This window comes from Leuciscus leuciscus (assembly GCF_965113295.1).
Source record: "Leuciscus leuciscus genome assembly, chromosome: 2".
Classification (NCBI taxonomy): Eukaryota; Metazoa; Chordata; class Actinopteri; order Cypriniformes; family Leuciscidae; genus Leuciscus; species Leuciscus leuciscus.
Window position 1 is genome coordinate 49,310,445 of NC_138726.1, and position 27,014 is coordinate 49,337,458.

At 36.0% G+C, this 27,014-nt stretch overlaps 1 protein-coding gene and 1 long non-coding RNA gene across 9 annotated transcripts; one reads left to right on the forward strand and one right to left on the reverse strand.

Moving 5' to 3' along the window:
• Positions 1 to 24,357, forward strand: mctp2b (multiple C2 domains, transmembrane 2b). Of its 8 annotated transcripts, none has more exons than XM_082157405.1 (22): positions 1 to 156; positions 6,816 to 7,343; positions 8,532 to 8,594; positions 9,397 to 9,517; positions 13,951 to 14,093; positions 14,198 to 14,274; positions 14,355 to 14,475; positions 15,358 to 15,525; positions 15,663 to 15,793; positions 17,355 to 17,535; positions 17,683 to 17,776; positions 17,882 to 17,984; positions 18,366 to 18,468; positions 18,591 to 18,692; positions 19,744 to 19,818; positions 19,918 to 20,037; positions 21,031 to 21,144; positions 21,435 to 21,476; positions 21,595 to 21,704; positions 22,075 to 22,184; positions 22,344 to 22,441; positions 23,439 to 24,357. In XM_082157405.1, the coding sequence occupies exons 2-22, from the start codon at positions 6,900 to 6,902 to the stop codon at positions 23,505 to 23,507; spliced, it is 2,589 nt and encodes an 862-aa protein (XP_082013531.1). In that variant the 5' UTR covers positions 1 to 156; positions 6,816 to 6,899; the 3' UTR covers positions 23,508 to 24,357. The 8 variants fall into 8 exon arrangements, with proteins under 8 accessions (XP_082013531.1, XP_082013534.1, XP_082013532.1 ...); XM_082157408.1 differs by having other exon boundaries at positions 22,075 to 22,159; XM_082157406.1 differs by having other exon boundaries at positions 17,355 to 17,526.
• Positions 23,920 to 25,586, reverse strand: LOC309489206. The gene is made up of 2 exons (XR_014202365.1): positions 24,890 to 25,586; positions 23,920 to 24,767 (listed from the first exon to the last, which is right to left on the reverse strand). It is a non-coding gene; the product is annotated as an uncharacterized lncRNA (long non-coding RNA).
• Positions 25,587 to 27,014: the final 1,428 nt, after the last annotated feature.

Genomic DNA, 27,014 nt, shown 5'->3' on the forward strand with positions numbered 1-27,014 from the left:
TTGTTGTATTTCTGTGACTCATCAGTGAAGTGTTGCCGCTTTACTCATGTTACTCTTACTAGAGTCGGAAGTTAGTGAAAGTACTGCTGTGAACCCATGAGATTTGGTCCCAAATGTCTTTGGTTTAATGGAAATGGATTAAACGCTGCAACTCAGGTAGGAATAATTCTGATATAGCCTAGTGATTTATTCAAATTATTATTTATACATTCAAATGAATGAACGAAATGTTTGAATGTTGGACCATCTACCTGTTGGGAATAGTAAATCTGCATGCATTTGATTGATTTCAATTTATTTTATGACACTTGAAATGTCTTTTTTGAGCACTTTTGTGACAGACAGATATAACTCAGTTTGATGCATGCGCTTCATTTAAAGGCTATCTGTTTGCTTCATAACAATGGCATTCTGCACATTTTTGGTTGTGACTTTGTAGACAGTAATATATCCTCCACATATTTTGAGTTGTGGGAGGGACATTGTATTATTATCATGTTAAGTTGTCATCAGTACGAGAAAATAATGTTGTGCTATGTGACATTCAGCTTTCTTTCTTACCTTTTCTTGTTTTTGTGAGTTAAAAAAATCTTGTTACTTTCCTTTTACATAGGCTAACATGTAAAGTCACTGAACATCCAGGGACATCCATTTGGTCTAAATGTGTGAGAACCAAATAGATGGATAGACAGACAGATATATTAAATAGAATATTTTTGCAATTACACATCAATTGTGGATTTGGGCCTGAATTCAGATTTCTTTCGCATTATGTTATTCCCATTATTTACAAATTGTCTAAAAATGAGGCCCAAAATATAAACATAGCAACCATATTGGGAGGAAACTAAACAAACTCAGGTGTATACAGATGGGTTGTACATATCATAAAGCAAATCATCTGACAGCTGTACAGCTGGGACGGAGCTTGACTGTACAACTGAATGAAATGATGTCCATTGAACCAAGTGGACGCCATTTGGATCGATCCACCATAATTGTTAGCTTAAACCTAACTTTACAACCAGCTTTGTTTACTTAATAGTTAATGATTATATTATGCAGTTTGAGTAAACGGTTGTAGCCTATCTCACGCCCAATTTGGTTGATGTCGGTGTGTCAGAGGCTGCACCCGAAATCGCGTACTTCCCTACTTATGAAGTAGGCAAAAAACCCGCATGTGACAAAAGAAGCATGACCGAGTTCACAGTACTCATAAAAGAGTAGGCAAAAAGTACCCGGATGACCTATTACTTCCCGCGGGATTCTGAAGTGTGAATACGATGGACACTTTATTATCCCATGAGGCCACTGGAGAGGATTTATGAATGGCAGTGAAGCGAGGCAACTGACTGTAGATGACATGATAATGACTACATGGCGAATGTAGTCTGTCTGGATTACATTCATACTACACACATATAGACCTTACTTTCTTTTCCTTTTTTGCGTTTTTTGTTGTTGTTGTTTTTTTTGTTTTTTGTTTTTGGTCGAAGAGATTTTACATTTTAGTTAAGGTTATGCTATAATTACATTTATTCATTGAGCACACGCTTTTATCCAAAGCGACTTACAAATTAGGACTAAATTAAGCGAGTCATCGTGAAGAGGGAAAAACAATGCAAGAAGTGCTCAAAATACAAAGTGCGGGCATTGCTCAGAGTAGCATAAGCCCGATAAGGAAGGATTAAAGGAAAAGGAAAGATATATATGTTGTTGTTTTTTAAGAGGTTAATTGCTCACGGAAGAGATGGGTTTTCAGTTGTCTTTTGAATGTTGTCAGGGATTCTGCATTCCGGATGAGGGTGGGGACTCGGGAGATCATTCCACCAGCATGGAACCGTGAATGAGAATGTTCTGGAGAGTGATTTTGTGGCTTTCTGTGAAGGAACCACGAGACATAGCTCACTGACTGATAGTAGGGTTCTGGTAGATAATTAACTGCAAAGTGAAAGTATTCATGAAATTTGGTGACTTTTGCAATAGGCTATTGGATTTTTTCTGAAATTCTATTGTAAAATATTGTAGTTACTGGAGGTTATAGTTCCTCAAGTAATTGTAAAAGTAAAAGTAATATATTAATAGTTCCTCAAAGTTTCTTCTATTGTGTAATATAAATTCAGTATAACATAAACATACAGAACAGACTCAAATCTTGCTAGCTAAACCTAAACCTAAAGCTAAACCTTTTTAGCACAAGAGTTTTGAAATGATTTTCACAGTACAATAACTATCTGTGGTATGACTCAACCTCAACGGTGATATTTACCCGGCCGTTTCCTCAAAATGCTTAATTTGCTGTAATCCAGTCCCTGACAATGTCTGAGATTGATCCCAGGCAAATCAAGATTGGCTGTCGAGTTGAATGCATTTGCAATTTTGCATCCATGACAGAGTTTGAGGTTTTTTTTGGCATGTGAGCATGATATCCTGCAACTTTAAACTTTAATCTCGAGTTCATGTTCACAGTATTTAAACCCTTAAGAGCATTATGCAGCTTTTGCCTTTAGGCATAATAATTCATACACCTACTCTACCGTTCAAAAGTTTATAGGCTCTGTAATATTTTTGTTATGTTTTTGAAAGAAGTCTCTTATGCTCACCAAGGCTGCATTCTTTGATCAAAAATATATTTTTTTGTGAAATATTATTGCAAATTAAAATAACTGTTTTCTATTTGAATACATTTCAAAATGTAATTTATTTCTGTGATGCAAAGCTGAATTTCCAGCATCATTACTCCAGTCTTCAGTGTCACATGATCCTTCAGAAATCATTCTAATATGCTGATTTGCAGCAAGAAACTTTTATTATTATTATTATTAATGTTGAAAACAGTTGTGCTGCTTAATATGCTTTTCCATTTTTGCATGAAGCTTTTTTCCAGGATTCCTTGATTAATAGAAAGTTCAAAAGAACAGCGTTTGTTTGATATAGATTTTTTAAATGTCTTTACTGTTACTTTGATCAATTTAATACATCCTTGCTAAATAAAAATGTTAGATACTTTAAAATATATAGATATGAAGACTTCAGATGCAAAAGCCTCTAAGTCCGTCTAACGTTTTTCTTTAATATTAACATTTTTATCAGGCTCCTATGAATAGGTTTCTACCTAAGTACCGACATGTCTGATTGGGCTGAAGCTGGGATTTATTGAGTTTGAAGTGAAATCAACGTATACTATGTGCAGAGAGCATTCACTCAATATTATTATCTCATTTTTGACATAGGTGGCTTTTAGAGGCTTTTGCATCAGAGGTCTTCATATATATAAAATCTTACTGACACCATACTTTTGAACAGCTGCAGTGTACATTTAACGTATATTATTTTTATTAAGAATTTATTTCTATGAAATCGTAAAAAAATCATAATAGGAAGGTCAACAACAACAACAACAACAACAATAATAATAATAATAATGACAAACAAAATTACCAGAAATTGCTGTTCTCCAAAAATCTAGATATCACTTTCTGTCTTTTTATGACTCACACACATGTCCTATTTAAGTGCAGCTTAAAGGATTATTTTTCAACAATTCATACTCTCTAGTCTCTTTCCCGAGTGTTTGTACATGTCCTGGAATGGTATTACGTGGTTATAGGGTGTTCTGGATGGCCAGGCAAAAATCATGATGCAGATGACATCAAAAAAGTTGAATATTTACTTGGGTCGGGTCAGAGGTTTGTTCATAAAATCAAACCTACGTGTGAGCAATAATAATAGTGAAGCTTGACTTAGCAAACACCTGTCTCACCTGTCTCTTTTTCATTATCACTGGTGTGTGAAAAAAACCTGATGTGTAGCTGTAAAGTCGAATGATGCATCCACACAAAGACACAGGGATGAGCTCGTGGCTTGAATTACACCCACAACGTGTTAGGCCAGTTTAGAACAAATGAAATTAAATCAGTCCTTGACACTGACACTGTGAACCATGCACAGACAGTGCAGATTGATGGGAGTCTCGAACTTGTATGTTCTTCATTGATTTTTTTTTCTCGCAACTAAAAAAGGAATGGAAAAAAATCAATATGAAGGTACAGCAAATGTTTGGTCACTTGTAGATGATTAATATATTTTCCGTTGTTTTAGAATAGGCTTCCCTGAGCCTCTAACAAATGTAATTTATTTATATATATATATATATATATAGTAGTAGCCTATATAGTATTTGGGTAGATTTTGGAAAGTTGACATGTTCTGTGGTGTGACAATATTCTCCATGTAAATGTATTTTTAAACAGCATTTTGCTACAAATATTTTATAGTTATGCATGCAGATGTAATGAAATCCTGTATGCTTGTTTGAATTGAGAAGCTACACGGAATATTTGTACATTCATCTGTGTCACAGCACAGGGACATTTAAAGGGAACTAGTGAAGACAAAGGGTTGTTGAAATGGGTATTCAAACTTATAAACAATGGTAAACACTAAACTTTACAGGATGTGAAGTGAGACTATTAATAATTATAACTATTACCAAATAATTACCACTCTCTGCTCGCATCAAGTTCAAGGCATTGAGATCTACAACAGGCTCAGCTCCCTCCTACTTTCACTCGCTCCTACTAGTCTAAATCCCTACCAGAAGCCTTCGATCGGTCAACGAGTGACGACTCGTGGTTCCTTCACAGAGAGCCACAAAATCACTTTCCAGAACATTCTCATTCACGGTTCCATCCTGGTAGAATGATCTCCCCACCCTCATCCGGAATGCAGAATTCCTGACAACATTCAAAGGACAACTTAAAACTCATCTCTTCCGTGAGCAATTAACCTCATTAAAAAAAAATCTTTCTTTTTCTTTTAATCCTTCCTTATCGGGCTTATGCTACTCTGAGCAATGCCTGAACTTCGTATTTTGAGCACTTCTTGCGTTGTTTTTGCCTCTTCACGATGACTTAATTTAGTCCTAAATTGAACGTTTCTTTGGACAAAAGTGTCTGCTAAATGACTAAATGTATTAAAAGTACATGAAAATTTATCAGAAACTGAAAAATGTTGCATTGTGCCTTTGCTTGAATAGCAAGTCAAGTTATATAAATGAACAAGCAGATTGACATGTCAGTATTAAAAGGGTTTTTGTAATATTACAACAGACTTTGCAGTTTGCACTTTATTTGTGGTCATTCGACAACGATTTTCCATGAGTGAAAGTAAACATTTTTCATAGTCATGCACATTCATAAACTCACTGCAGTTAGGCCTAATACAAGCAAGCAGTGCATGTAAGCCTATAGAGCCATTTTTTCTTTATGTTCAGCATTATGATTTTAACACAGTACAAGAAATTGGTATGAACAATCAAACTGCCTGGCTAAAGTCAGTGCAAATGTTATATTTATTATGATTTTATTTTCTCTGGAATTATGTGCACTGATGAATTGTTCTGAAATCCTTTCATTTAATTCAAAATCTCAAAAAATAAATAAACTGTTTTGTAACAAATTTTTTATTTGAACCAACAATAAACTGGAAATAGGTGTGGTATCATAAATTTGGCTTCTTATCATTGTTTTTTTCTGGATTCCCCGGTTAATGTGCATTCTTAGGCAACAGGCAACACCTCCATAAAAAAGACGATTTGACTCTTTTTAACAGAATGGCGGGATTTTCATTCCTGCCACAAACCCGATCAATAAAACACCTTCACCACTGAAGAGCTACGTTATATTTTTCAGCAAGGATTTGCTAACATCACTTTTTTAAAGGGAATTAAATTCACCGCTTCACTGTTAATAGAGAAACGCGGTACAGACTGAGGTAATTATCTGAGCTAAAAATCTCTCTCTAGAAACAAGAAGATAGAAATGGGTACAGATTTACCCATTAGGCCATCAATAGGCCGATTTACCCATTAGATATTAATAGGCCTACTCTGTTTTTAGCCACAGTTAAATCCAGAATACTCATTGACTTTCATTTTTATAGTTCCATGGATGATGTTATCACATTTAAAATTAAATGGTGTAAGAATGAGACTCTGTGCTCTGTCATTGATGGAAAAAATTTTTTTCTCTACTAATGTAGGAAAGTGATTTGTTTTGTTTTGTGATTCTTTGTGGTATAAAAGGTAAATGTAAAATGGTAAATGTTAGACTCTCTCTCTCTCTCTCTCTCTCTTGCTCTCAGGGGGGCCGTAAATGAACAGAGTATTGAGCACAGACTATAAAAGTGTAGCCTACTACACTTTCTTTGAATAGAATAACGAACTGGAGATCACTAAACTGCAAGCTTACCGGTGTTTTCAGAAAGCCAGTGCTTGGCCAGGTTGAGAAAAATAAGTAAAACGAGTGTGAAGCTCTAATTAAGGGGATTATGTCTCTTGTTATCAGGCAACTTCAGTTGTGCTCCTCTGCGGGACAGATTAAAACTTGTTAAACCTATATATATTCTATGCTATTCATTAATTTCAGCACATTTCCACTCCGTTTATTAAGCGCGGTCCACTGCTGTGCACGTGCTGCAGAATCGATACGTCATCGCTATCGATACTTGTATGTGACGATACATCAAACACAGCCCTTGAGTGGTGCACTTTTACGGTGTTTTTTCATCCGTTGTAAAATCAGGAACATGTGCAACAAAAGTAAATTGGGTCCGTTTTCATTTCATGTTGATTTTAAACTGAAACTGCGAGTGTGAACGCCTGCTTTCATCATGCCATTGCCAAATCCAATGTGTGCGCAAATATTTACCATGAAGCAAACCCTGCAAATGAGAGGGTCTAATGCTAGGAAAATATATTGACAGTTTGTGACTTTTTTTTGTGTTTAATTTAATTTCTCGTATTGTCCTTGCAGGTCTAAGCCAGCTCTAGTGTGTGAGAGAGAGGCCTTTACGACTGACCTGCGAAATTCACCTAAACACCCTCTTACGCCCTTCTCATGGAGGACAAAAAGTCTATAATGGGCACCTTACGCAGAAAAGCCAAACTCTTGCGATCCTCGCGGCTTGGCAACAAAAACTCCAATAAGTCAGGGGTCAGGGACGATAGCGTGTTGGAGGAGCAGATGAGCGTTTCTGTGGCAGACCTCCTCAAGCGGAGTCGGGCTACCTCCCTAATAAACCTCTCCCACCAGCAGCCAGCTGAAGTCCGGCCATCCTCCCTCTGCATCAACAGCCCAACAACAGCCCTCAGCATGAGTCTGCGAAACATAGGGGGAGGAACCGGGCTGACCGAGCTGGTGGACTCGAAAGACTGGCCTTCGCAGGAGTCAGTCACTGATTCCCCGTGTGAGGAGCACAACATCTCCAACTCCACAGATGAGATGGATCAGGTGCTGCGCTTGAGGGACACACAGAATCCTTCATCAGAGAGCTTTGCAGAGGTAATAAAGCGTGTCCGCGTTCTTGATCTTTCAGTTGGGTTAATCATCACGGGTGGGAGGAAGTTTTCTAATTTTTGTGGACACCATCTGTGTTACACAAACCTGTTTGTATTTGATTCTTTTGGTGAACTTAGTACTTCCTCATAATTTTTTTTTTTTTCTTAATTTTTTTACAAACTGATAATAAAACTTTTTCTGTTGGAATGTAGGCCTATAACATTTGCATGCTTTTCCTAGCTTTCACTGCTTTGGCATGCTGTCAACATTTTCATTTAACCTTAGGTAGATTGCAAAGGATCTCTCTATTGTGAAATGCAGTTCCTCTGAACATGAGCAAGTCATTACTACTGCAGGAACTTGTGATAACAGTAGCCCTAAAATGTGGTAACGCACATTTAGAGCAGGTCGGTGCTTCTCCATTTGTTTAAAATGCAAATGATCACCCGGGAAGTGTCATGCTACCTTTACGGTACTGAACGGCACCAAAAATAAACACAAACGGAGATCTTTAATGGTCAGGTGGGGTAGACGTTTTGTTTGTTATGTAACGCCGCTTCCTTTTGCATCGGTGATCTTTCTATTCTATTGTAGTGGAGTTATCATACTGTATGCTTCATATGGGCACCGCTTTCGTGGATAGGATTGCGAGAATGTTTGTTTTTACGGGTGAGTCAGCTGCTAAGTTTTCAAGGTAGTTCAGAGAGTGTGCAAGACCTTAAACATTGAATCACCTGACCTTAAAAGTTGAATTTGGGATTTTCAGTAAAGAAGGAAAACCCTACACTTTGCTTTGTTCGTCAAAGAACCTTAAAAGCTTTTCAGTTAAGTGTAAATTAATTTACAAGTGTTGATGCTTTTGTAATGTGAATCCTTGACTGCTTTTTTTTCTAGATTCCTTAGCCCCAGGGAACATAACTGTTAAGCCAGTAATGCCAGCATTAAACATGCAACAAAGAACTTGAGGAATTAAAATGTTTCCACTGCTAAGGATTTTTTAATAAACTTATTAAGACAGATGATCTTCTGTTATTCTAGAAATATGTGCAGGACAGAGTAAATTCTTTTTATCACTGTTGACTTCAAGAGATGGTCTGTGAAAAAAATAGGAAGTATATTCACATCAGTGGTTTGTGAATTTGTGGCTTTTTTGATCATTTCACTCTTCCGTTTGCTGTGTTTGGGAAACAGAAGCCGCATTACAACAGAAATGATTCAGAAACATACTCCATACATGACAACGAGCACAATAGTGTAAGTATTAGTGTGTGTGTGTGTGTGTGTGTGTGTGTGTGTGTGTGTGTGTGTGTGTGTGTGTGTGTGTGTGTGTGTGTGTGTGTGTGTGTGTGTGTGTGTGTGTGTGTGTGTGTGTGTTTTGTTGTTTAGTCTACTATTAGATGATATTAAAGGACATGAAGTAGGGTTCATGCAGCTGACACTGTACTTTAAATGCCCATGGAAATGGACCATACTGTGCATCACAGTGTTCTTCTCCTGAGCTGACATCGAAGACTCAAGGTTTGCTTCCTCACCTTGTTGAAGTTGAATAAAACATTTTACCATGGTAGCTGATGGTGCTCTTTCGTCATGAGAATTTGCAATGTAAATATTATTAATTGAAATTTGGTACTCAAAAAGTTTGGTGTCAGTAATATTTGTATTTTTGTAAAAGAAATTAATACTTGTATTTAACAACAATGGATTATATTGATCAGTGAAAGTTATTTATAATTGTATAAAAGATTTCAATTTCAAATAAATGCTGTTCTTTTAAACTTTTTGTTCACCAAAGAATCCTGAAAAAAAAAAAAAGCGTCACAGTTTCCTATTAAATTAAGCAGAACAACTGTTTTCAACATTGATAATAATAAGAAATGTTTTTTGAGTCACAAATCATCACATTATAATGATTTCTATTGGATCATGTGACACTGAAGACCGGAGAATTGATTTCATGTCAACTATCCAGATGGAGTATAGCGTTCGAATGACCCATATTAAAGCTTTCCGTGAAAGGTTCTCTCATTTATTTTAGAATTTTTTATTTTTCAATCAGATTCTGGACATGAGGACAGAGACAGCTGGAGTTAGTGAGCATCAGAGGGAAACTCAGAGAACATATCTGCTCACTCTATGCCTAAAGGAGGGACGTGGACTGGTCATTAGAGACCGCTGCGGTGAGTGTCAAATATCTGTGTATAAACACAACACACCCTGAAGCATTACACACATCCTACATTTCAATAACAATCAGTGTTTTTTTGTATTGGTGCTTATTTGTTAAGTGGGAGGTATCGAAGCCCAGCATTATGGGATTGTAGTGTAGATGCGTTAAGGTGGTGTGTGGTTTGTCATTAAAATGCTTCTTCCTTCCGGAGTTTGTATAGAGACAAATGTAAATAAGCTTTCAAAACATTGCTCTGTTTGTTTGAGTGGTCTGACATGTCTACTTTCTGACGTAACCAGTGGCGTGAGTCTGGGGCAGCACTGTTTCTAATAAGCCATTTTGCAGGGAATTTACTTACTGTATTTGTCTGAACAGACAGGGGTTAGAAACTCATTATTTTCAAATCATTATTTTTGCAATTCCCTTGAGTGCTAGTGATGACATAGAAATTACACTCCTGACCTTTAAAGGCGCATTAAGCAATTTCTGAGCAACACTTGATATTTGAAATCGACACCCAAACAAACACTTCCATCCCTTAATTGCCCCGCCCCCAAAATAGTCAACATGCTATGCAACTCAGCTAAAGCCTTGTTAACACTGTCAGTCCAAATCTGATTTTTGTGCATATCCAATTGGAATCTGATCATATTTAGCAAGTGTGAACAAGTATGAAATGCGATTTTTACAAATGCACTTTGAGATATATGTTCGTTGAAATCGCATTAATGGAAATCCTTTTCAGTCTGACCGCTCTAATTCTGATTTTGCATGATTTATATCACTTTCTCACGTAAAAGGTAAATATGTCTGACCTGGTTATAGAAAACATGCCGAAAGTCACTGCAGAAACAAGGTTGTGTTACGCTGTACCGGTCAAGCAGAAAATTACAATATAATGGAGACATGTTAAATTTTGAGAAGCCTCCTACCCTTCTGCCTCAGAGGACGTAGTAGTTTAACACGCCGGATACATACTGTCATGTTGTAAAATAAGACATCTGTATTGCAAACCCCTCCACGTTGCTGTTGTTGTCGTTTTGGCATATGCTTACCAACCATTGCCATAGAAACCAATGCTGATATTCCGGAAAACGAAAGAGCGCCACGGCCCACGGGACACACAAATCGGATCTGAATAGTTGCGATGCTCAGTGTGGACAGTCAACAATGTAGATCAGATTCCAATCGGATAAACAAATAATCAGATTTGGACTGACAGTGTGAAGATAGCTTATGCTGGTTCATCAGACACTCTCACAATCAGCTGTGATTCAACAACAGCAGCAAACAACAGCATATTTTGGTTCTGTGAAGTATAGCAAAAACCAACGCGACTAACATATCGAATCAACGACAACAAACAGCGTGCGTTTTCAGGCCTTCCCACTATCTAACGTCTCACCAGTGCTTTTTCCAAACGATATTCCTCTGACCTATTCCTCTTCGGTAATATCTCAGCTAGTGTTTCCCAGAGAATTTTGTGAGACTGTGGTGAGGGGTAAGACCATTTTGGACATTTTAACCCTAAATTATCCTTGGGGACAAATGTGGGCAAAATTTCGTTAATCTTAGCAGTACAAGATTTGGATACTTTTCCATAGTTTGCCACCTGAACACAGAAAAAAGTTGGAATTGATTCAACAATGTTAAGTGGTTAAACAAAATCCTTAATTGGTCCTTCGTGGACAAAAGTGGGCACCCATAGGAAATTAATGGGTGAGACTATAATTCAGAGCAAATTTTTTCCAATAAAATCATTAAATCCAACACAATGCAGATCATACATACACATAAATGAAGTGGTGAGCCTGTACAACAATCTCAATGTGGCAAGCACTCACACTCACACACACACACACACACACACACACACACACACACACTCACACTCACACACACACACAGTGTGTTTTTCGTTTTTCTTTTCTTTTTTTTTGGTCAAATAAAAAACAGTCACTCACACATAGACAAACAATGAATTGAATGAGCCAATAACTGAGAATTATTTTTGTAAATGTGCCAGTCAGCCATTGTGCAACACACACACACACACACAGCGAAAACAGACTATATGCTTATTTAATCAAATAGCAGTCTTTTGCAATTTGGTAAGGGCACAAAGCCATGTCGCACTTTCAATTTTAGTTACATTAGTTTGACAGATACTTTGCCAAAGCAATGGTGCAAAACAATGTTATAGACCTTTTATGTTATTATTACGTTTTTTTTTATTTTACGGTTATTGTGAAACCGTGGCAGGACAGATTAGACCATGGCGGGCCGCCACCGTATAGGTAAATAAAGGGAAACTCGGTCTCAGCCATCTCTCTTTCTACAGTCCCGCTTTCACTCTCTCTTTCCTCCCCCAACATGTGTGATTTTCTACAAGAGTGTTGAGGTGCTCTGTGGATCGGTCCATTCCACCTTGTTTTTTCTCCCATCTACACTGGAATATGTACATAATATTGTTGAACGCGTGCATTGCTTTCATACATCAGACAACATTCCTCACAGCACATTCATACCTGTCTGCACTGTCTACAGCCACACCTGAAAGGCACACCTTTGACTATTGACTTTACTGGCACACGAGACACTCATTTAAGACATGTAAAAACAGACAGAAAGGTGGGAACTAGGATAGGCATGGGCAGACTTCCTTTTATTTACTGCTGTTTAATGCTTCTGCATTGATACGTGGCTCATTGATGAAGCTCTTTTCCCGTTTACCAGTCTGTGTATTTTGCTTTAATTTCATGATTTGTGGTCATAGGCCTGTCAAGCTTTTTCAGAGCTATCCTGTTGCCGTGTTTTCTCAAGAATGTGAAACCGATCTTTATTGTTCCTCCTTTACCAGAGTTTAGAAAACCCTTTTCCCACCATTTGTTTATTGGCGTATACAGTACGTGTCTTTTATACGATAGAGCACCTTGAGGTTTTACAGTCGGTATTTGCATATTATAGTCAGTGTTTGCACACATGCACTTATTGTTGATGATATCATAGTGTTGTTTTAAAGTCAACATGTATTGCTGATTACGACACATTTTACTTCTGTACAGAATATTCAGCAAACAGGACATTTCAAATACACATTACTGTTCAAATGTTTGTTTTGCGGTAGTTAATGTTTTGAAAGAAGTCTCATGCTCACTAAGGCTGCATTTATTTGAATAAAAATACTCTAAAAACAGTAATATTGTGAAATATTATTACGTTTTCTACTTTAATATTAGTGTACTTGATTCCTGTGATGGCAAATCTGAATTTTCACCATCATTCTTCAGTGTCACATGATCCTTCAGAAATCATTCTAATATGCTGATTTGGTGGTCAAGAAACATTTCTTAGTATTACCTATGTTGAAAATTTGCTTAATATTTTTCAGGATTCTTTGATGAATAGAAAGTTCAAAAGAACACCATTTTTATTTATTTTTTCAGAATGTATCTTTACTGTCACTATTGATTATTGTAATGTGTCTGCTAAATAAAAGTATTTTAAACAAAAAACTTTTCCACAATAAGACCAGGAACTTTAAAGCTGACTTTGATGAAGGGGGTAAATATTGGAGCAACTGAGGACCAGTCTTTTAAACAAAAAACATACTAAATGCTGCCCTCTACTGGTGCACCAGGGTATCAGGCAGCTAGGCAGAGTGCTTAGTATTTTTTAAACTGCCTTATTGAAGCCCCTTTTTTTATCCATCATTTTTATAGCAGCTGACCCTACCAGAGGTAGTTGCATTGCGTGCAAACTTTTTTTTCTCTTTCAAAATGATATTCTTCACGGAAGCGGGCTGGTTTTGCTTCATGCACTGATGTTGCACTTAAGTATTAACCACATCCTTGTCAGACTCAGAAGCAAACCCACACATATGACTAAACTAACTGAATGCACTGCACATGTCATCTGATTGAAGGGAAAACAATTGGGAGTGCACTTGCATGAAGTTTTCAGATTCCACTAAAAGGTTAAGAAAAATATTTTGACTGTACCTACTATCTTTTCAAATCACCATAAAGAAACACTAAGGCCACATATTTATGTCACTGACAATTTACTATGTCTGAGTTGGCAGATACAAATGTTCCAAGTTTGTCATCTTTGGTTTCATAGATTTTTGACAGATTTTGATTAAATGTCAATGCTAACAAATGTCAAGTAAAATGAAAGTAAAATCACATTTATTTACACACTGAATACACAGGTGTATGCATCCTATTTTTATAAAGGTTTTCAAACATTTTTTTAAGGTAAGACACATTTTTGTATTCATTTCTTAATCGTGCATATGAAGAAAAAAACCCAACTAACCTGAACTTACTTAATTTGACATTACCATATCACGAGGGTCTACAGGGGTTTTCTCTGTAATGTAACTATAGCTCAGAAATTTCAGGTGGTCAATAAAAAACATAAAAACTTCTGTCTCCATAGGCACAAGTGATCCATATGTGAAATTCAAACTGGATGGGAAGACCTTGTACAAAAGTAAAGTGGTGTATAAGAATCTCAACCCTATCTGGAACGAGTCCTTCTCCTTCCCGATCCGCAACCTGGACCAGAAACTCTTCATCAAGGTACTTGTTTACTTTTGCTGTGGCATAAATCCATTAACTTTCACATTATGCTGTGATATGTACAGTATAGGTACATTAAGCAGTCCCATCCATCGATTATTCAGGTTTACGATCGAGATCTGACATCGGATGACTTCATGGGGTCCCACGGAGTTGTGCTGAATACACTGGAACTTGAAAAGTAGGTCAATCTGAAATGTTTGTGTTCAAGGTCAAACCAAGAGTGTGGTTTCTGATGCTTTTGTTCTGTCTGTTCTACAGGACCAGCGAGATGGTGCTTCCACTGGACGACCCCAACAGCCTGGAGGATGATATGGGTGTCATAGTCATCGATATCACTTTATCTGTGAGGGACGGCAAAAACAAAAAACGTTTAGCCAAGGTAATTCATTTAAAGACCTGCTTAGGCAAGCTAATGACTAACTCACTCCACTAACTCTACGTTTGTGTTCACGTTATTTGTTTCTGTTAAGAAGAGATGGGTCCAGAGAGAAAAAAAGAGCTCTACGGTGAGAAGGTTTAGTTTTAAATTGCCTCTAATCTGTTTCAAATCGTATCTTGATTCTTGAGTGGTCGTGTCACCGCTCTCTCATGGATTTATTCAAATACTTCCTGGCAATATATTCGAAGCAAATTGTCCCACAAACAATGATGTCTGTATGTTAATGTGCATGCAAAGAGAATGAAGATTAAAACAAGCTAAATTCACAACCAATATAACAGTGGTTCTCAACTTGATTTTATTTATTTATTTTGCACATCAAATGGTGACCAAAATATTTTTTGAATTATGACGGTTTCCTGCTCTCGGCAGCCAAAAATTGACCACAGAAAGCACATTGTGGTTGGCACAAACCATGTTTATTGCAAATAATTTGTAATGATATTAGTCTGGGTTATATCTTGTGTATTATTTTTCATGGTTTTTGAAAATGAGGCCATGCCGCACAACCTAACCATGCTGACATCAGCCTAACTTGACTTGCTTTTAGCAAGTGACAGAAATACAGTAGAGTTTGATCGGGTGCACACTGCATGCCCTTTGATGTCATCAACAAAAGATAAATGGTGTTTTTTTCCCTCAATTTTAAAAGTTAAGTCTATTTATGTAGCGTGATTAACTATATCATGCATTTTATTGTTTGCATTTACAGTACAATTTTTTTTTCCTGCATCCCACTAGTTCAGAACCACTGCGATAATATCCAGAAACTTTGCATAAGAGATCTCAATATCACATCCCAGTATTTGTATTGATCCTCAGGGAAGTACAATCGAGCATAACAGACGTCTCACAGAGTCTATGAAGAAGAGTCAACTCTGGACCGGCATCTTTACCATCACTCTGGTGGAGGGGCGGAACTTACCTCTGGATGGACAGGGCGAAGTGTTTGTTCGCTTCAAACTGGGAGATCAGAAATACAAAAGCAAGGTACATACTGGGGAACGTCTGTATGACCTGTTCAGCTCTTCGCTGATGTAGTTACAAACGCCTTAACTTCATATAAACATTCAAATTTAAAAAGGATTAGCAAGAATTAGGCTTTAAGTTTGCCTTCATTTTCACAGAGTCAAATCAAGAAGGTCAACACACTGTGGAGAGAAAAGTTTGACTTCAACCAGTTCCCTAACGGATCCAGTATTCTAGAGATTGAAGTGGTGGGAAAAGAGGGACGGAAAAATGAAGAATGTTACGGACAGTGAGTTAAAAAAATAAACTAAGCTCTTTTGACTGAAGTTGGCATAATATCAATTACATCTGAAAAAATCTTGTATTTTCACAGTTTATAGTAAGTCACTGGAAGTGGAACCAATGGGCAAATACATAAGTGTTCAAATACATACTCTTTGTAAAGTTTATCCTCAAGACTTTGTACATTGTGGCATGAGACTATGTCCAATATTTCAACTCCTGCCATGACTAAATGAAACCAGATGATGCTCATTGCAAGGATTCAAGGATATTTTTTACATTAAAATATAACTATTGTAAATACTTAACTAGTAGTTATATACATACACTACTATTCTAAAATGTTTACATTTATTCAGCAAGGATGCATTAAATTGATTAGGAGTGACAGTTAAGACTTTAACGTTGTGACAATTTATATTTTAAATTATCATTGTTCTTTTAACCTTTCTATTTAAAGAATCCTGGGGAGAAACATATATCAAGATTTCCACTGTTTTCAACATTGATCATAACAGGGTTCGTACAAGGTGCTTAAAGTGCTTGAAGTACTTGAATTTGACTTTTTGAAATTTAAGTCCTGGAAAACAGCCATATTTCTGATGAGGTACTTGAATTATTAAACATAGGGATGCACTGATACCGAGTTCATGTACTCGTACTCGTAAAAATGCTCCGATACCAACAACCGATAGGCCTACTAGAGGCAGCGTGTGTATAGTAACACATAGCTGTGGTGCGCGAGCTGATAAGAGAAAAACGTGCAGTGCACATCCATTTAAACAGACATCAGTGGAAAGTTTGTAGTTCAGTCGGATGTCAATGGCAAAGAAAATAAAACGAGGCATGTAGCTTATTAACATTAACTGACGAGAGAGAGAGAGAGAGAGAGAGAGTGCGCACTTCTGTTGAATGCTCTTGATTGTTGATCGTTCACTCAGTACGTGTTATTGTCCTTGTCCTTGAGTTCGAAATTTTCATCATTTATCAAAATTGGATTAAATAATTGGTAATTCACTGGTGTCTAAACATTTGTACCACTGACCCAATCCTCAGCACTGAGCCCCGCTGGAGCTGCTCTAGTCTAAATATGTGCTGTGCTATTAAATGAAAGATGAAATATGATAGGGCAATAGAATGAACAGTGAAAGTAATAGAAGCTCATACAGTGCATTTTAGCAGGCTTAATTAAGCATGAAAATAACTGAAAGAAATATATATATTTGATGAACAAATTAAGCCAACTAATATGATTTATATATCTATAATAATTTCAAATAATATTCTTCATAATTAATCTAAGTAGTAACACATTTTTGCTTATAAACCTTTGGAATGCATGAACCTGTTTACATTTGTAATAATATAATATATATATTTTTTTCAATTAAAAACAAAATGAAAAACCGAAACAAGTTTGAAATGTTTGCCACAAATGCTGTCGATCGAGCTTAACTTGAATTAGTCACAGAACATTAAACTCAAAAGACTTTCTTAGGGAATGAAATTCCTCCTTGTAAAGACTGGTTTTGTGTTTAAGGCCTTTTGTGTCTGTGTGCAAACTGCAGGTGTGAGATCAACTTGTCCGGGCTGCCCTTGAATCAGTCCACATTGTTTACAAGTGAGCTTGACTCGGGCAAGCTGGTGTTCCTCGTCTGTCCCACTCCCTGCTCTGGAGTATCCATCACGGATCTCGTCGCCCCTCCACTGGAAGAGCCTCATGAGAGGGACAATATGCTGGTTAAATACGTATGTTAAACCGCCCTCTTTACCGCAGTACTTCTTTATGCATAGTACACAGTGTATACTGCATACTATGGTATAAAAAAAAAAAGGTGTATAACAAAAAATCCTGATCTCCCTTAAAAATCTTTTCTTTTTTTCCCGTCTTGGCAGAGTTTCAAGAACTCTCTGAAGGACATAGGAGATGTTGGTTTTCTTCAGGTTAAAGTGATTAAGGCCACTGACCTCATGGCTGCTGATCTGAATGGTATTATTTATTATTTGTTGATTACACAAAGAGCCTTTTTTGGTTGAGAGCATGGGTGTGAGCATGTCAACAACCACATTCATCGGACCTTCTGTATATTTTTAGGAAAGAGTGACCCATTTTGTGTCCTGGAATTGGGAAACAACCGGCTGCAGACCCACACCATATACAAAACCCTCAACCCTGAGTGGAATAAAGTCTTCACCTTGTTAGTATCACTATAACTATTCAAAACTTTAGGGTCAGTAAGATTTTTTTTTTTTTTTTACTTTTATTCTGCAAGGATGCATTAAAAAAAAGAAGAAAAAAAGAAAGACATTTATAATGTTACAGAACTTTAATATTTCAAATAAATTTGAATATATTCAATTAGAAGACTTAAATTGTAATAACATTTCACAATATTACTGTTACTACTGTATTTTTTTATTATCAAATGCATGCAGCGTGGGTGAGCATATGAGACTTATCAAAAAAAAAAAAAAAAAAATCTTATAGACCACAAACTTTTGAACGGTCAATGTCAACTCTATATTTACAGGTATATCAAAATAATAGTGAGATTTATTCAATTTCTCTTTATGACCAGCCCAGTAAAAGACATCCATGAAGTTCTGGAAGTGACTGTGTTTGATGAGGATGGCGACAAAGCCCCAGATTTCCTGGGGAAGGTGGTCCTTCCTTTACTTTCAGTAAGTGCAGAATATTGACATTCTTCTTTACATTGAAAGCAATGGTGTGCAAAACATCTTAATTTATTAGAATTGATATAATAATATGTTTGAATGTAGTTTAATGTTTCTTATTGCAACAGATACGTAACAGTCAGCAGGTTGCTTGTCCTCTGAGGAAAGAGAACTTAGGAGGACTATCTAAAGGAAGCATATTGCTGGAACTGGAAGTCATCTACAATTCTGTGAGTCTTGACAGATGACAACAGAGAGATTATGCCTTTAAAGGTAGGGTTGGCAATTCTGGAGAGGCTAGCAATAGCAAGCTAGCTTTGAAAGCATAAGATCCCACCTTCCCTTCAGAGCGTCTCCAAAGCCATGCCTCCTTCAAAAACATGTATGTGTCTCCAAGGTGTAATGAGAGACAGCATTAAATTACCTCATGTCTCAAAGCACATAACATTACAATAATAATGAACATAAACAACTTACAGAGTTCCTACTTGTACCACATGACTGCTGCAGAATAATTTAGGCATTGATAGTGTTGACGTCACGGTTTGCCATCTCATAATTGCGGGTATTGTATAGCGTGAACGCAGCATAAGCTTGTTGTTTTGGTTCAGGAGGAACTGTAAAAGGTGGCGCTCAGTGACTGATGTCTGTTGGAGGTATAGAAATACATATGTTGACAGGGACTTGAAGGGGTTGAATGTACTTTTTTTTTCTTTTTTCTAGACTACTTCTATTAATAATTACTATCAGGATATGAAGAGAGTTTCAACCAGTATAACAAACCTAACCTAGAATCCTACCCTACCTTTAATAGTTCAATATAATCTTTCTTAGTACTTCACTCAGCCAGCCAAAGACTATTTTAAATTAAGTTTAACTATTAATAACCTTGAATGATCTACAATGCATGCACTATAACACACTACCTCATAAACCTTGCCATATGCCTTCAGTGGCTTTATGTGCAATATATACATTTCAAAGTACTATATTCACATACATTTAAATGTGCAATATACATATTCTATGTGTAATACATACTTCTAAGTTATCATTTTATTAATAAATGTTAGGCAATATACTGTATTTATGCATAATATTGTAGATATGCATGTATTGTGTGTGTATACTGTACTTTTAATTCTTTATTTCTCTCTCTGAGTGTTTCCACTCTAGATTTGTATTGTGTACAGTGACAATAAATCATCTTACCTAAATTTCATATGCTTAGATATTGGACATTTTTTTAGTGTTTGTTTGTTTGTTCAATGTCTTGACCAGGTCAAAGCGAGCATTAGGACCTTCACGCCTAGAGAACAGAAGTTTCTTGAGGACAATGTCAAGTTTTCTAAGAAGGTATGAGTTGGGTAACATTCACACTGAAAAGTCTTCTGAGGTTTTCAGTAGTAGCCTATCTTTATGAAAAATATGAGCTGGGAATTGTTATATCAACAGGTTCTTTCCAGGAATGTTGTCCGCGTGAGGAACCTTTATCGTGCAGTGTGCCTCGTCCACCAGTTCATCAAAAGCTGTTTCCAGTGGGAAAGCGTGCAGAGGAGCATCATAGCATTTATGGTGAGACACTTTTTTCGTCAATCTCGTTCATTATTAATTTTTGTTGTTTTGTGCTGTATGATTTAGTAATGAATCATATAATTGCTGGGTTACCATTTTATAGCAGCAGTCTTACAGTTAAGACTTATGGTTCCAGATGGTACTAATTCAGTACCATGGTATCATTATATTCATATACTCTTGTATTTGGATAGTATTGGTAAAATGTATTTCAAAGAATACAATGGTAGTGCCACGGTACCATATCCAGTAAAATGTTAGTGCTTTTTTGTACTTTTCTGTTATGTAGTGAAACATTTTGGGTAACACTTAATTTTGATGATCCCCTTTAGACATTCTGTTGGCTATTAGTAACACTGCAACTACATGTCAAATAACTCTCATTAGAGTATTTGTAAACCATCTGCTTACGTTTTATTTTAATGCTTCACAACAGACATTATACTGACTATAAGTAACTGTGCAAGTACATATCAACTTATTCTACTAACCCCGTCCCTAACAGTCTACTATTACTCTTAGTTGACATGCATGTGCAACATTACTTATAGTCTATAAAATGTAATTAATCGTGTAACTTCAGGGAAAGTTCACCCAAAAATGAAAATTGTCATCATTTACTCACCCTCATGTTGTTCCAAACCTTGTATGAGTTTCTTTCTTCTGCTGCTCACAAAAGAAGATATTTTAAAGAATGTTGGTAACCAGACAGTTGACCGTGGCTACTGTTTCCTACTATGGAAGTCAATGGCAACCGTCAAGTATTTAATTACCAACACATTCTTTAAAATACCTTCTTATGTGTTCAACAGAAGAAAGAAACTCATAGAGGTTTGGGTGACATGAGGGTGAGTAAATTATGACAGAATTTTCACTTTTGGGTGAATTATCCTTTTAAGAGAAGCATTGGGATTATGTAAATACATGATGAATATGTGACCCTTGATTAGTTCCAGTCTTCATGAAACCTAAATCTTCTGTGTTCTCCTGCAGCTCTTTGTTCTTACAGTGTGGTACTGGGATTTCTACATGCTGCCCATGTTCATGGTCCTTCTCATCATATGGAACTATCTCCAGATCGCTTCTGAGAGAGTCAACAGAGACCTAGTGGGTGATTTTTGGCTTAATTGCACAGTTTAGTGAGACTCCAGACAACCAGCTTGTGTTGTCTCTTATTATAGAATATCAAAAGGAGTGGACCGTCTCAGCTGGGAATTTAGTTTAGCATTTGTTTTAGTGGTTTGGAAAATGATTGTAAATGTGACAGGCTGACATGAATGAGCGCAGTTTGACTTCCTCCGATATGTATTGTCATCTGATAAAATTTAAAAGCTATCTCTTAAGACCTTGTTAACTTTCATTTTAAAATGATTAAAAATAAGGCCTTCCTCTTGCAGGACACCATAGAGTTAAATGAAGAGGAAGATGAAGATGAAAAGGTATAATTCTTTCCAATTCACACATTTCCTTACATTCATTGATTCCAGTGAATAAGCATGGCATTTAGTGTCCTACAGAAGGGTCTTTTGTTTAGATTTCAAATGTGTCTTCTTGCAGGAATCTGAGAGAAAAGGTTTGATGGAGAAAATTCACATGGTTCAAGAGATTGTCATTACAGTCCAGAATCTTCTGGAGGAGATAGCGTGCTTTGGTGAAAGAATAAAGAAGTATGTGTTTTGTGTCTGCTATCACACACAGCATTATATTAGTAAATTTGTAATGGATATTGAGAGAATAGAGGTAATTGCATAATATACTCACTACCTTTTAAATTTTTGGGGTCAGTTAGATTTTATTTTAAATGGTTTTTGAAAGAAGTCTCTAATTTTCACTAAGGCTGCATTAAATAAATATTCAAAAGAATGCATGGATACATTTTCATTTATTTAGAAAACTAGCACATTTCCATTGACCCAGAAGCTTGTCATGAATGAATATAATGAAATTATTATTTTTGAGGGCATCAAAAGAGTGCCAAAATAGTTAAAATATTCTTTGTAAAACTTCAAAATGTCTTTATTTTTTCCTTCTCCTCAGTACATTCAACTGGTCAGTGCCGTTCTTGTCTAATTTGGCCTTCGTGGTTCTCGTTATGGCAACAGTAATCACTTACTTTATTCCAGTACGCTACATTATTTTATTATGGGGTAAGATTACAGCTGTGTTATTGTCTAACAGTGGAATATGGTTTTTATTTTTTCAAATCAGTAAAACCATTGAACTCAAATACAGAAGTTCTTTAGACTGTGATGTGAAATTTGAGTTGTCAGTACCAGAGATTCTTCAGCGTTGTTCATTTTTTTTAGGTATACATAAATTCACAAAGAAACTGCGCAATCCTTATGCCATTGAAAACAATGAGGTGATGGATTTCCTCTCCAGAGTGCCTTCAGATGTCCAAATGGTAATTACCACAGAATTTACAAAAAAAATAATTATCCTGTACGGATAAGATCATTGATGTCCATTTATCAATACAATGTCTTGAAGGTATAAATATGTCGATATAATTGAAAGCTCCTGGCAAGTTTTTCCACTAAAGTTTAATATCTAAAAAACGAGTATTTTTTATGACCATGACCATTCATGTAACCCATCCTACAATTTAACACCATAATAAACAAACTTCTCTTAATTTAGACTGACAAAGAGTCTTGTTTCTGCCACTGAAAAAAAAGAGTAAAAAAGTAAATTGCGACTTTCAATTCTGACTTTATTTCTCAAACTTCTGAGTTTATATCTCACAATTCTAACTTTTTCTCAGAATTGTGAGACAAAATCGCAAGTGCGATTAAAAAGTCTATATTATATTACATTTCTAGTTTATATATTTTTTTCTCACAATTGTCTTTTTTCTCAGAATTGTGAGATATAAACTTGCAATTGCAAGAAAAATTCAGAATTGTGTGATTTTAAACTTGCAATTGGTAGAAATAGTCAGAATTTTGAGAGAAACTTCGAGTTTACATCTTTATTTCTCACAATTTCAAGTTTATAACTCATAATTCTGCCCTTTTTTTCTCAGAATTGAGACAAACTCACAATTGTGAGGGAAACAATTTCAGAATTGTGAGATATTTACTTGCATTTCTGTTTTTTTTATTTTATTTTTTTTATTGTGAGATATTTACTTGCATTTCTGTATTATAATTTTTTCCAGAATTGTGAGATATTTACTTGCATTTCTGTATTTTTTCCACCTCAGAATTAAGATATACACACGCAGTTACGAGTTATAAAGTCAGAATTGTGATATATAAACACAATTATGAGGAAAAAAAGTTGCAATGATCTTTAAATTTTTTTATTTATTTCTTAGATGACTATATTTCTCTGCCTTTTCTCAGTTTGCTCATTTGTCTGGAAGCTTCTCGCATCTTGAATTGTTCTTTTTCATTCAGGCGCAGTACACCGAACTGAGCAGCTGTAATCTTCACAGTCCGGTTAAGAGAAAGAGAACATCACCGTAGACACTATTGTGGGAAACGTTGGTCTCCTGAGAACAGTCTGTGTGAAGAACCTTTGAAGTTGCTTGGACACGACGGCCAGGGAATGATTTGAACTTTGTGCTTATTTTATTCGAGTGAACTGAAATCATCCCGGATGGTCCGGTCTTTACTGCTGGGTCGTGCTGAAGCACCTTGGTTAATAACACAGACACATATTAACACTCTATACAGCAGCAGCTCTGTTGTATTGAGTGATGCAAAAATGTAACTTGATAAAATGAATGTTAAAAGTATAGAATACACCACATTGGGCCTTAAATATGCATCTATAGATGCAATGCCTGAACGACACATCATGAACAGTATGAGTGCAATACAATGTAATGCTTTGATTTTATATTTTATATTTCTTTATTAATTTTTTTTTTGTGTGTGTCTTATCAGACTTGTAAAATATGTTTTAAGGAGTTTGTAAAGTCTCATTCTATATGAGCCACATTTTTTTCTTGAATGTACATAAACAGAACTGAACTTATATTGTAACAAAAATGTTCATGTGGTTTATTCTTTTGAACTTGTTTTTATTGTAACAAAATGTTCCATGTGGTTTAGTTCTTTTGAACTTGTTTTTATTATGTAAACACATTGTTTTAATGTATTTTTAATCTTTTATTTACATCTTAATTATTGCATGGAAAAACTCGCTTGAAAATGAGTACATTGAAAGTGCCTTTGACAAACTCTGGTTGTGAAAACTGATTTTTAACTACACTCCCTTGAAATTTTTTATTTTAGTGCAATATAAGGTTCTAGATGTTGTTTTGGATCTCAAGTGGTACAGTAATTGTACATAAAAAAGCCTGCAAGTACACTTCTGATTTGTATTTGTGACTGATGTATTTTCCAGTCTTTTCTTCTGCTCAGGTGGATATTATATGCGATATATCACAGATGTTGTGGAACAATTATTTTGGTACTCTTTTATACTAGCCTTCTATATTGACAATATTTCCATTTTGTATAATCATTTAACAGTAAACATTAACTATACTCAAATACACTCTCAGAAAAAAAGGTACAAAAGCTGTCACTGTCGTGGTACCTTTTCAAAAGGTACACCTTTGTACCTAAAGAGTGCATATTAGTCCCTCAAAGGTACTCACATATTAGTACCTAAATGGTACATATAGAACCCTTTTGAAGGATAGGCTACTGTCCCAGTGACAACTTTTGTACCTTTTGTTCTGAGTGTACACAGATGGCTTGGTGTGTAGGCTACTTCTCATGAGTTTTTATAGATCTCATATTACATTTAATCAGGGACACATTGGTGTCTCACAGTGGATTCGAACCCGGGTCTCTCACACCAAAGGTATGTGTCTTATCCATTGCGCCACCACCACCCAACCATATTACAAAATAAGCACAATAATTATGGCCACAGTAATCACTTACTTTATTCCAGTACGCTACATTATTTTATTATGGGGTAAGATTACAGCTGTGTTACTGTCTAATAATGGAATATGTTTTGGTTTTTTTCAAATCAGTAAAACCATTGAACTCAAATACAGAAGTTCTTTAGACTGTGATGTGAAATTTGAGTTGTCAGTACCAGAGATTGTTCAGCACTGTTAATTTTTTTTAGGTAATATACATAAATTCACAAAGAAACTGCGCAATATGCCATTGAAAACAATGAGGTGATGGATTTCCTCTCCAGAGTGCCAGATGTCCAAATGGTAATTACCACAGAATTTACAAAAAAAAAAATAAGGACTGTAAACTTTTCAGCTTTTTTTATTGTAATGGTGTTTTCTGTACGGATAAGATCATTGATGTCCATTTATCAATACAATGTCTTGAAGGTAAATATATCAATATAATTGAAAGCTCCTGGCAAGTTTTTCCACTAAAGTATAACATCTAAAAAACTAGTAGGCCTAGTTTTTATGACCATGACCATTCATGTAACCCATCCTACAGTTTAACACCATAATAAACAAACATTTTTAAGGAACGAATTACTAATGGTTGTTTGAGAATATTCAGCCACATAGTGGCAGTGTTTTCCTTTAATGGGAACCTATCCTGCAGTTCATCTTTCGCGCTACTGAAAAAGCTGAATATCTTTCTATCTATTCAAGAAAAGCTTTGATGGATAATTCAACCAAAAAATAAAAGCAATTTTAGCACATTCCGTTAAATCGTCTTGAAGTAAATTTTTTCAAATGGGTTTTTGGTTAAATGCCATTATGCCAATGGTTTACACAAGCTCAAGGTATTTTCACGTTTTATTATTCGACATAAAATACAAGAATGCCCCCTTGTGATTTTCTGGTGTCTTGAAAAAGGCGGTTGCTAAGAAGTGGCTAAATGGGACATCATAACAACGAACAGGTAAACTCATCTAGGCTAGCAACTTCTCCTACTAACTTTCCTCAGCCTCTCTGTGTTTACTCGCGCTCTTGCAAACTATTCTAGAATTTCTAACTGGAACTTTTTAAAAGTTTTTTTAAAATAAAGACTGAAAGAGTTGTCTGACGTTTAGTAGGCTAGCTAATGGTGACGTTGAACTCGTGCAACCGTGGCTTTTTTATTTCTGTCGATTTTTATTAAGGCTATAAAATTCATAAAGGTTGTGTTCATCTGTGAAGATTATCATGACGAACAAAACGTGTTAGAATCACTAATGACTATATCATTCGTGGTTAGAATCATAAACCGAGATTATGTTATACGTCATCCTAGCAGGAATCTACTTATCCTCATTAAAACGTCTTTTGTATTCCACAGAAAAAAAGGTCAACAATAATAATAATGGTAAATAATGACAGATCTTTCGTTTTTAAGTGAGGCAGCATGAATCTCATTCTCAACAGTTTGAAATCCTGAATGTATCGCTTTCACCCTATAGTGAAATACACTGAATACTTTTTGAACCAGCACACTGAAGCACTCAATTTCAGTGAAAATTTGGCTTTCTTAACACCATGTAATTGGCCCATTTTAGAACTATTTTCAGTTTTAAACACTCCCTCTCGTTTTGTATAATGAGAGGGCTGTTAAAGAGTAGAACTAAGAAAGAAAGTCCCAAATAGTACAGAGATGTGCAAATGGGACACAACAGACTGGGTAGAAACATTTATTTTTACCCTGGCTGAGCCCTTATTCCTTCTCAGTCCTTTCTTCACACAGAAAACGAGTCCTAATTAGCTCCTGTGAGCATTTAGCCATTAGCAGAAGAATAACATCATGTCTGGCCACAAAGATGGAGCCCCAATGGATCACCAAAAGATCAAAATGAGTTATGTGATAACAAGATCATAACTATCATGCCCCTAGACTTCATTCCAATTCATAGCCAGGGCAGTTGTCTGAAACAGCACGGTTAATTGTGCGAGGAGCAGCAAAGACTGGAAGTCAGTAGTTTGATTGAATTTTCCATGAGTCTGCTCATGATTAACCCTAAAAAACCTGAGCTCATACTCAAAGTGGAAAAAACACCTCCGTTTTACATACCCAAAA